The sequence below is a fragment of the Haliaeetus albicilla genome, chromosome 7 (genome assembly GCF_947461875.1).
Source record: "Haliaeetus albicilla chromosome 7, bHalAlb1.1, whole genome shotgun sequence".
NCBI lineage: Eukaryota > Metazoa > Chordata > Aves > Accipitriformes > Accipitridae > Haliaeetus > Haliaeetus albicilla.
In genome coordinates, this window is record NC_091489.1 from 1774883 (window position 1) to 1785432 (window position 10550).

Genomic DNA, 10550 nt, shown 5'->3' on the forward strand with positions numbered 1-10550 from the left:
ATGGGGACGGTCCTGGGGTTTGGGGACAGACACAGGGTACGGGGACAGAACCGGGGTACGGGGACAGACGCAGGGTATGGGGACAGACACGGGGTACGGGGACAGACACGGAGTTTGGGGACAGACGCGGGGTACGGGGACAGACACGGGGTATGGGGACAGAACCGGGGTACGGAGACAGACACGGGGTATGGCAACAGTCCTGGGATTTGGGGACAGATGCGGGGTATGGGGACAGACGCGGGGTACGGGGGCAACCTGGCCACATTCAACAGGTCCCCAGTGAGGTGGCCTGGAGCTGGCGTTTGTCCCCCACCCTGGGCACAAGCCACCGGTGCACCCTTCTCCGCTGCCCTGGGTGCACGGGGACATGGGGTCCCCCGGGAGCATCGCAGCCCGCGATGGCGACCCCTGACCCCCCCAGCTGGGCAGAACGGGGGGCATCGTGGCCAGGAGCAGCCGTGTCGAGGGGTGGGTGGCCGGGACAGGACCCCCGCATGGGGCTGGTTCTTCCCGCCATGTCCCCATCGGCCGCCCCCTCCCCTGCTTCCACCGTGGCCGCCCGCAGCCCCCCAGGGGAGAGCCGACCCCCGGCCAGGCCAGAGAAGGGGCCCCCAGTGCCGGGGTCTGGGCTCCCCCCTGTTTGCCCGACACCCCACACCAGGACAGCGAGCACCCCGGGGGAGGACACAGCATCGCCCCGTGTCCCCCCCACCCCGTTCCCAGCCATTGGCACCCCACGAGGGAGGGGGGCGGCTGCCTCGGGGTCCTCATCCCACGGCCCCTGCCTGGGGTCCCGCATGGTCGGGGCCTGCACGGCCCACCCCGAGGCAGAGGCAGACCAGGCCGTGCTGCCGCCGGGCTCTGTCCTGGCCCCGAACCTCATAGGCCTCCGGGGTCCCCGCACACAGCCCCCCTCCGCCGGGGCCCGGCAGCCCACCCGGGACGCGCTGTGCGCGGGTGGGGGGGATATATCCCATGAGCCTCTGCAGAGCGTGCCGAGGGAGGATATATCCCATGAGCCTCTCGCCCTGGGGGACTGTATCCCGTCATCCCGCGGTAGGCGGAGGCGCTATATCCCATGGTGCCCCATGCCGCCCCCGTTTCCGGGGTGGGCCGGAAGTGGCCGGGCCGGGCGGCGATGGCGGCCGGCGGGGCGGCGCGGACCGCGCTGCTGCTGCTGCTGGGGGCAGCGGCGGCGCCGGGCCCGGCCCGGGGCTCGCAGGGGGACCGGGAGCCGCTGTACCGCGAGTGCCTGGGCCGCTGCGAGCGGCAGAACTGCTCGGGGGCGGCGCTGCGGCACTTCCGCGCCCGCCAACCCCTCTACATGGGCCTGACAGGTACCGCCCCCTCCCCGCGCCCATTGGCTGTCGGGCCGGGCCGCGCCCCCACAGCTGGCAGGCCACGCCTCTCGAAGAGACCACGCCCTCTGTTGAAGACCACGCCCCTCTCAGAGGCCACGCCTCCGCACCGAGTGGCTGGGCGGGCGGGCGGGGCCGGGGAGCGGGGTCGGACTGGGAGGCACTGGGCCGGACTGGGGAGCACTGGGCTGTCCTGAGGCCGGGCTGGGGGTGCTGGGCTGTACTGGGAGGCACTGGGGATCACTGGACCATGCTGGTTCTGCACTGGGGGTTACTGGGCCATGCTGGGGGGGGGACATTCGGGCTATACTGGTGGGCACTGGGCCATGCTGGTGGCTATTGGGGCCATTCTGGGGTCATGCTGGGAGGCGCTGGGCTGCGTAGTGGGATACTGGGCTGTGCTGGGCCATGCTGGGGGTCACTGGGCCGTTCTGGGGGGGACACTGAGCCTTACTGGGGACCACTGGACTTTGCTGGGGGAGGTGCTGGCCTCTTCTGGGCTGTTTTGGGAGTCACTGGACCATTTGGGGGGATACTGGGCCATACTGGGGGTTGCTGGGCCATGGTGCTGGGAGCCACTTGGGGAAGACCCAGGTGCCCAGCCTGCACCCAGCACAGCAGGGGGGTCCCTGAACTGTGCAGGGTGAACCCAAGCTGGGTCCTGGCACTCCCAGCGCCCGTTGTGGTCTGACCGTGCTGCCTGATGGTCCGTACTGGGAGGGACTGGAGCAGCGGGGGGCTCAGTGGCCAGGGCAGAGGCCGCACCAGCCTTCCCCGCCACCACTCGTCTCCCTGGCTGCAGGCTGGACCTGCCGCGATGACTGCAAGTACGAGTGCATGTGGCTGACGGTGCGGCTCTACGTCCAGGGCGGCCACAGGGTGCCCCAGTTCCATGGCAAGGTGAGCAGGGGGGGCTAGGGAGGGGTATTGGGGTCCCCCTCAGCTCGCTGACATCGCCATTCTCCATTGCAGTGGCCCTTCTCGCGGTTCCTGTTCTTCCAGGAGCCGGCCTCCGCCTTCGCCTCCTTCCTCAACGGCCTGGCCAGCTTTGTCATGCTGCTGCGCTACAAAGCTGCCGTCCCCCCGGCCTCCCCCATGTACCCCACCTGCGTCGCCTTTGCCTGGGTGAGCCGTGACCCCCCCTCTTCCCCTCCCCGGGGGGCTTTGCTGCACCCCACGTCCTCGCTGCTCTGTCTGGGGGTCTTCTTGCAGCCCCCATGGTCTCCCCTTATTGTGGGGCCCCCCTCCCCGCCAGGGTGATGGGGAGGATTTGGGGGGCACAGCCTGCGCTGGCAGGGTGGCACCGGGCCGGCAGCACTTTCTGGGCATCCTCTGCCAGAGCACCGAGTCTCGAGGGCTTTGCAATAACCAGCTGATCAGCAAACCCCGCACAGCTCCGGCTGCTGCCGCTGCCCCGGCCGCCGGCGCCTCCGCATCCAATTTTCAGGGCACTCGTCTTCCCTAATGAGGCTGACGAGCTGCTGAGGGGGAACGTGACCCAGCCGGGGAGCTGGCACTTACTTAGCTGGCAGCGGGGGCTGCTCAGCCTCTCCCCACCCCGGCACTTCAGGTTTCCTCCTCTCACGCCGCCTCTCCCACAGGTCTCCTTAAACGCCTGGTTCTGGTCCACCGTTTTCCACACGAGGGACACGGCTGTGACGGAGGTGAGTGGCACCCCCAGAACCAGTGTGTCTGTGGGTTCGTCACCCTTTGTCCCCAAACCAGTGCTGGGGTCCTGTTGTTCAGCCCTGCTTGGGGGTGGGGGGCTGTGTGCCGGAGCCCCTGTCCCTCCTCGAGCTGCCAGCATGGCTCACCCAGCCCCAATCCTGCAGAAACTGGACTATTTCTGCGCTTCGGCCGTCATCCTGCACTCCGTGTACCTGTGCTGCGTCAGGTGAGCCCCGTCAGCACCGTGGGGCACTGAGCCGTGGGGCAGGGTGCTGGGGACACTGGTGGTGGCTGGTTCCTGGGGCCGTGAGTGACCCTTTCTTCCTCCTCCTCCTCACCCCTCTCCCCAGGACGATGGGGCTGCAGCGGCCAGCCTTAATCAGCATCTTCAGGGCCTTCCTCCTCCTCTTCCTCGCCTGCCACATCTCCTACCTGACCCTCGTCCGCTTCGACTACGGCTACAACATGGCCGCGAACGCGGCGATCGGTGAGGCTGGGACCGGGGGCTGTGGGTCTGGAGCTGTCTGGGGGGTCCGTGCCCACAGGTGGGTGCTTCCCTCTCCCTGTTCCCCCTCCTCTGCCCCCCAACTTTTCCCAGGGCTCCTCAACCTGGCGTGGTGGTTGCGGTGGTGCCTGCGGAACCGCCCACGCCTGCCCCACGTCTGGAAGTGCGCGGCCGTGGTGCTGCTGCTGCAAGCGCTGGCGCTGCTGGAGCTCCTCGATTTCCCCCCCCTCTTCTGGGTGCTGGACGCCCACGCGCTCTGGCACATCGGCACCATCCCCCTCAACGTCCTCTTCTATAGGTCAGTGCCCCCCCCCCCCCCCTAAAATATGGATGCTGGGGGTCGTCCTCTTAAAATATGGGTCCTGGGCACTCCAGTCTTTCCCACAGGGTGCTGGGTGACCCTCTCTTGCCCATGCTGTGCTGGGTGCCCCCCTCTTGAAACTGGGGTGCTAAGGGCCCCCCTTTGGTCCGTGGGATGCTCAGTGCCCCTCTCTTGAAATCAGGGTGCTGGTGGCCCCCCTGTTGCCTGTGGGGTGCTGGAGGGACCCCGCTGCGGCTCCCCAAGAGCCTTGGGGGGTAGCCTGGCTCACTGGGGGGGTTCAGGGCTCCCCCGATCCCCTGCCTTCCCACCCAGCATTGACAGCCACAGGGGGCCTCCCCCAAGGCCGTGGGGCTGTGGAACCGAGGCCCCCCCGCCCTGTCACCCCCCCTCCAGCCCCCACCTCTCCCCCCTCCCTCTCCGCAGTTTCCTAGTGGATGACAGCCTCTACCTCCTGAAGGCCAACTCCGACCTCTTCAAAGCGGACTAGAGCTGCCGGGGGGGGAGCACGGCCCTTCACGCCCCCCCGGGGTCTTGCCCTGCCCTGTGCCAAGTGAACCCCCGGCCCCCCCTGGCCACGGGCTCCTTTCCCCAGTTGCCTTCTGAGGTTTGCTTTTCTCTCCACGCCCCCCCCATGCCCTCCACCTCCCCTCCCCAGGGTCCGGGGGGGGGGGTGCATCCCCGCTGCCAGTTGCACAGGGGCCAAGGGCAGCCGAAACCCCCCCCGGTGTCCCCCCCCTGGCTGCCGGTGTTGAGCCAGGAGCCCTCCCTGCCATGGAGCCAGGCAGCCGCGAGGTGGCAATGGCTGCTGGGGCCTGTGGTGCCGGGGGGGGGGGGGGACGTGGGTGGCCGGGGGGGGGGGGGGGCCTGTGTGCACACGGTGGGGGGGGCCTTGCTCGGACCTGCTGGCTGCTGGCTGGCTTTTGCAGGGGGGGCATGTAATGCGTGGGGCTGGAGCGGTGCCTTGGGGCTGGGGGTGCCCCCCCTCTGCCAGAGGGGCTGTGCCCCCCCAGGCATGTGGCCCCCCTTGCCTGAGTGTGTTGTGGGATGTGAATAAAGCTGAGTTCAACCTGTGCCGGGCCTGGCTCTTGTCCCCCTGTACCCCCTCCCTGCCCCATGGGCACCCTGTGCCCAGCCAGGCCGCCCCCTCCCCCCCCGCACTGTGCCACCCCCCCCAGCCCCACCTTGCACCCCGTGTCTGCCCTGCGCCCCATTCCCCTTGCCGTCACCCCATGGTGCACCCTATATCTGCCCTGTCCTGCACCCCATTTCCCACCCTCTCGCCCTGTGTGCCCCTACTCCTCACCATTCCCCCTGTGTGCCCCCCCCCTCACCATTCCCCCTGTGTGCCCCCCCCTCACCCTTCACTCTGTGTGCCCCATGCCCCCTGCCATGCACCCCATACCCACCCCATCCTCACCTTGTCCTGAGCCCCCATTGGAGCTTCCCCTCTGCCTTCCCGGGTCCCTGACCCCCCCCCAGGATCTATGGGTGCCCCCCCCCCCCAGGGACACCCCCTCTCCCCACAGCCCCGAGGCAATGCCAGGCTGTGCCATGCAGCTCAGGCTTTATTGGTGGGGGAGCAGCGGGGCAGGTTGGGGGGACACAAAATCTGACTTTTGGGGTGATGGGGGGGGGGCAGGTCCCACCCCTGCGGGGGGTCCTTCAGGCCTCCAGCGGCTTCTGCGCGTGGGCGAAGAAGACGCCGTCGACGTCGTCCACGCCGGTGCGGAGGGCGGGCGGCATGGCGTAGGATCGGAAGTCGCGAAGGGCGAAGCCGGCGCCGGTCAACGCCGTCCGGACGTCGTCCTCCGCCAGCGGCACCACGGGCAGGCGGGCGGCCCCCGCCAGGTAGAAGGACTCCCCCAGAGCCCCCAGCAGCAGCGCGTGGCCCCCCGGCCGCAGCAGCGAGCCCACGTGTGCCAGCGCCCGGGCGAAGGCGGCGCGGTCGGGGCTGACGGCTTCCAAGCAGAAAGCGGAGAGCAACGCGTCGGCCGGCGGGCGCAACGGGGCGCCCAGCGGGTCCGGACGGTGGACGTCGATGGGCAGGATGCGGCGCAGGCGGTCCCGCAGCCGACGCTCTTTCTCCTGCCAGGGCTCCCTGTGGGGAGGTGGGCGTCAGCGGGGGACGGGATCCCCTGGGGATCGGGCTGGCACCCGTAGGGATGTGGGGATGGGATTCCACAGGGGATCAACCCAGCACCCACAGGGACATGGGGACAGGATCCTGCAGGGATCAGACCAATGTCTGTGAGGGTTGTGGAGGCATAATTCTGCAGGGATCAGCCCAGCATCCGCAGGGATGTGGGGCTGTGAGCCCAGGGGATCTGGGGACATGCTCCTGCAGGGATCAGCCCAGCATCTGCAGGAATATGGGGCTGTGATCCCCTGGGATGCGGGGACATGCTCCTGCAGGGATCAGCCCAGCATCTGCAGGAATGTGGGGCTGTGATCCCCTGGGATGCGGGGACATGCTCCTGCAGGGATCAGCCCAGTGTCCACAGGGACGTGGGGCTGTGATCCCATGGGATGTGGGGGGGACAATCCCACAGGGATCAGCCCAGCATCTGCAGGAATATGGGGCTGTGATCCCGTGGGGCCACTCAGCCATGAATCCGCAGGGACCAGCCCAGCACCACCCACCACCGTGGGGGCACCCACTGCCTGGGGTCCCCCTGCGTGTGCCACCCCCTCTGCCCCCCCCCGGCCCCACACAGCCCTACCCGCGTCCCTCGATCTTGCAGACGTGCTGAATGAAGGGGCTCCAGTCGAAGGTGCCAGGCTCCCCCCGCACCCAGCGCCCCAGCTCCTCCCGGTTCACCGCCAGGTAGTCGGTGGCCACGATCTCCTCGAAGTGGTCGCAGGCGCTCAGGAGCTGGTAGATGGTGGGACCCGAGCCCACGTCGATCAGCGTGCGCCCGTGGATCTCACCTGGGGAGGGGGAGCAGGACACTGCGGGGGGGTGGTCCCACACCGAGCTGGGCACCGGTGGGTGGATGGGGGCAACCGGAGATGGGGGGGGGGGTCCCATCCTGGGAGGGTGGTAGGGAGAGGGGAGATAGACCCTGGGGTCAAGCCAGGGTGGGGAGTGGGCAGGGTGGGTGCCGTCCCACGCCGTGCCTCAGTTTCCCCACCTGGCCACTCACCACTGGCGAAGGTCTCGGCCAGGCATCGCAGCTTCCAGGGCACCACGAACTCCTCGGAGGAGAAGTCGGCCCGGGGGGGCAGGTAGTTGTTCTGCAGGTAGGCGCGGGGGTCGAAGTGCTGGTAGCCCTCCTGGAGGGCGGCCAAGGTGCTCATGGCGAGGGGCTGTGGCAGCGGCGCCCGTCCACCCCCAAACCCGCCTTATATCCCCAGCTGGGCTTTGAGGAGGGGGGGGTGGCTGCGGTGAGCGATGGTCCTGCCCGGCGCGGAGGTGATGGTGGCCATCCATCGTGGATAACCAGGTTAGTGCCAGCGCCTCAGGGCCAGGGGACGCAGCCGGACGCCAGCGCTGCCGGATTCAGCCCGGCGCTGAGCGATAACGCTCTTCTGCCTTCCCTGAACTGGGGCGGCGGGGGGGGGGGAGGATCCAGGAATCCTGGCTCCAGTCGCTGTGTCCTGAAGCTTTTGCTCTTCTCCCCACCCCGAGATGTGGGTGACCTGGCCGTGACATACCCCCCCCCCCATGACAGGGTCTGGTCATGAGTGTCCCATGGGATGGGATGGAGATGGGATGGGAAGAGGATTGGGATGAGGATGGGGCCTGTCTGAGCTCCCCCCAATGCCTCTATCACCAGTGAGCTGAGTGTGCTGGACTCAGCCCAGCCCCTGGCAGGAGCTGGCACCACCAACCCTGCCAGCTCCCAGGACTCCCAGTACACTGGGATAAGGAGCAGGATGGGACCCACTTATGGGGCTGGGGAGACGGAAGGGGGGGCAGTTAAAGATCCCAAATCCTGTCTGTGCTGGAGCTGTAGGTGGACAAAGGTGGCAGAGACAGGCAACTCATGGGGAGGAAAGGGATGGGATGGGGACAGGGAGGGGACGGGGACTGGCGGTGGCCCAGGGACAGCAGGATCCGGCCGGGCAGGAACAGCTAATCTGGGCGCTGGCGCTGGGTCCGTCCTGAACCCTGGCACCAGCTGGGCTGGCAATGGAGGGGGCGGGGGGCAGTTATATAAGCAGAAGGTTACCCCCTCCCCCAAGCCCCCCCCCCCCCCCCCAAAGACACCTGGGTCCCTCCAGCTGCTGGCAAGGAGCTGTGCCTCAGTTTCCCCCATTCCCCAGGAGGATCCCGCTCCTGCTAAATCTTGCCCCCCTCCCCACACCGCCTCATGGGGGTCTCAAAACCCCCTCCCTGTCCCCCCCAAAATGATGCCACTGGGCCAGACTGGGCATTTTATTGCCATACAAAGACCATCGTTTGTACAACTCCACAGAGTGCCCCGCCGCAGCCCCCCCCCTTCTCCACAGCCCCCCCAGGGCCCCGTTTGGCCCCAGGCGGGTTTCAGCGCTTCCCATCCTTGCACCCCCTTCTCTTTGCCAGGGAAACGGAGTCGCGCTCGGAGCTGCCGGGAGCCCCCCAAACCGTGGGCGCCCCGTCCCCGCCGGCTTCCACGACGCCCGCTGCAGAGTGGGGTCCCAGGCGAGTGGGAGCCCACCCCCACTTGCCCCCACCCTCCCGCGCTGCCTCTTCGGGGCGGCTGAGCGGACCCAGGCGTCTGGGTCCCCTCGCCGCCCCCCAGCATCAGCCTCCTGCCCACCCCACCCTCCCCAATTTCCCCCCCCTTCCCCACCGACACCCTCAACCCCGCTGGGCCTCGTGGGAGAGGGAGCGGGAGAGGGTGCGGGGGACCCCCGCCTTGGCACCGCGGAGGTCCGGGGGCGCGAAGAGGGGTAGGGGCAAGGTGCGGGCATAGGGCAGGAGGTGCTGGGTCAGGGGCTGCCCCAGGCATCCGAACCGCAGCAGCCCCCAGGGCGATCGCTGCTCCAGCACCCGCATCTCCCCACGATGCTCCACCGTCTCCCGGCGCTGCTCGTCCACCTCCCGCCGGCACCACCTGGGCATGGGGGGCTCGAGCCAGGCTCCAGTACCCCATGGGGACCCCCCGTGTCCTGTTCTGTCCTGCTGTGGCTACCCCACTCCGCGGGGACCCCTGGAGACACCCACGTCCCACACTACCCCGTGGGGACCACCCCCCCCCCCCGGAGGTGCCCATGACCCCCCACGGCCTCATCAACCCCATGGGGACCCTTGGAGACCCTTCAGGACCTGCACAGCCCCACGGGGACCCCTGGAGACTCCCACATCCCTCCTGGCCCCATGTGGATGCCCAGCCTCCCTCAGTCCCGTGAAGACCCCCGTCTCCCCACAGGAACCCCCGAGACCCTCCCAGTTCGCCTTGGACACCCACCCCACCTCCCTGGAACTCCCATGACCCCACAGAGACCCCCTGCAGCCCCCCCCCCCATTCCCCATGGGGACCCTTGGAGCCCCCCCCCATAGCCCCAATACCCTATGGAAACCCCCCAGCCCTTGGGGACCCTCAACCACCCAGTGCCCCCACTATAGCCCCAGCACCCCAAGGACCCCTGCCCACCCTCCACAGCAGCGGTGCCCCTCACCCATCCTCAGGCCGGGTACTGAGCTCCAGGTCCAGCCATTCGGCACTGAACGTCTCGCGACGTCCCACGTCCTCCTCCCGCACACGACAGCCCAGGCGGGCACCCGAAAGCAGCCCCCCGCTGCGTACTACCGTACTCGGCACCAGCATGTTGCTGCTGACCCCCCACCTACCCACCCATCCCGCTTATATGGCCCTGCCGAGGCTATTTTGGGATGTGTTGCTGGCACCGCGGGGACTGGAGGGTGCCAAGGGCCCCCTCGGGGCAAGCCGGGGAGACGGGGGCGGGGGGGTGGCACTGGAGACACGTGTGTCACCCCGTGTGTGTGTCCGGCCACGCTCAGCCCCATGTGCCCACCGGCCATTTGCCACCCTACGGTGGTGCAGGCAGGACCCCCTGGCCCCGGTCCAGGGCACGTCTGGCCTTTCCTTGCCCTCCGCGGCGCTGGCACCGGCCCCCAGGACCAAGCGAACACGACGGACCCCGGAGGCGTTAACGGCTTTGTGGGAGCCCAGTGCCAACGCGGTGGCCGCGCTACCCTGTGCCACCTGGCCCACGGCAGCCGTGGTCCTGCCGCTGCCCTCAAAGGGCCACTGGGGTCCCATCGCAGCGTGTCCCCCCCTCCCCGGGGACAGGCCATGCCAGGCGAGCGGACAGGGGCATGCTGGCCATAAGAACCCCCCCAAGGCTGGGCTATTTGTAGGGGCAACAGATGGGGGCTCGAACAGACGGGTGCTCGAACAGACGGGTGCTCGCCGGGTGCCAGCGGCCAGGGTTCACGTGGCTGTGGCCGCTGCCCCGGCAGACATGGGTCTCCAGCCCCTTCCAGCCACGGTGGTCCCGCTCCAGGGGACGTTTGGGGAAACCTTTGCCGGGGGTGACCGGGGCAGATGCAGATGCTCCACGCTGATGGCCAGGAGCTGCCGGTGCCACCACGGGATGGGCGACAGCGATACCCACGGCCAGTGGCCAAAGGAGCCTGGAGGACCCGTTCTTTCAGCGTGGGGGGGCTTCGGGCTGGCCCCAGCCCCACGACTGCTCATGATCCAGCTGGGCCAGCGTTCCTCTTCGCTTTTATTTGCTCGGGTTA

General features: G+C 68.7%; 3 protein-coding genes across 4 annotated transcripts; 1 reads left to right on the plus strand and 2 right to left on the minus strand.

Annotated features, from left to right (window-relative positions):
- The first annotated feature begins 1002 nt into the window (after positions 1-1002).
- PGAP3 (post-GPI attachment to proteins phospholipase 3) lies at positions 1003-4926 on the plus strand. 2 transcript variants are annotated; one of them, XM_069786387.1, is made up of 9 exons: positions 1003-1340; positions 2036-2067; positions 2164-2261; positions 2334-2486; positions 2963-3025; positions 3194-3255; positions 3380-3516; positions 3628-3832; positions 4280-4926. In XM_069786387.1, exons 1-9 carry the CDS (start codon positions 1018-1020, stop codon positions 4341-4343), a joined length of 1137 nt encoding a protein of 378 aa, XP_069642488.1. In that variant the 5' UTR covers positions 1003-1017; the 3' UTR covers positions 4344-4926. The 2 variants fall into 2 exon arrangements, with proteins under 2 accessions (XP_069642488.1, XP_069642489.1); XM_069786388.1 differs by lacking the exon at positions 2036-2067 and having other exon boundaries at positions 1127-1340.
- A 585-nt stretch (positions 4927-5511) lies between these two features.
- PNMT (phenylethanolamine N-methyltransferase) lies at positions 5512-8090 on the minus strand. The gene is made up of 3 exons (XM_069786390.1): positions 7000-8090; positions 6577-6784; positions 5512-5954 (listed from the first exon to the last, which is right to left on the minus strand). Exons 1-3 carry the CDS (start codon positions 7151-7153, stop codon positions 5519-5521), a joined length of 798 nt encoding a protein of 265 aa, XP_069642491.1. The 5' UTR covers positions 7154-8090; the 3' UTR covers positions 5512-5518.
- Positions 8091-8221: 131 nt separating this feature from the next.
- Positions 8222-9644, minus strand: TCAP (titin-cap). Its single transcript, XM_069786391.1, has 2 exons — positions 9461-9644; positions 8222-8895 (listed from the first exon to the last, which is right to left on the minus strand). Exons 1-2 carry the CDS (start codon positions 9607-9609, stop codon positions 8640-8642), a joined length of 405 nt encoding a protein of 134 aa, XP_069642492.1. The 5' UTR covers positions 9610-9644; the 3' UTR covers positions 8222-8639.
- Positions 9645-10550: the final 906 nt, after the last annotated feature.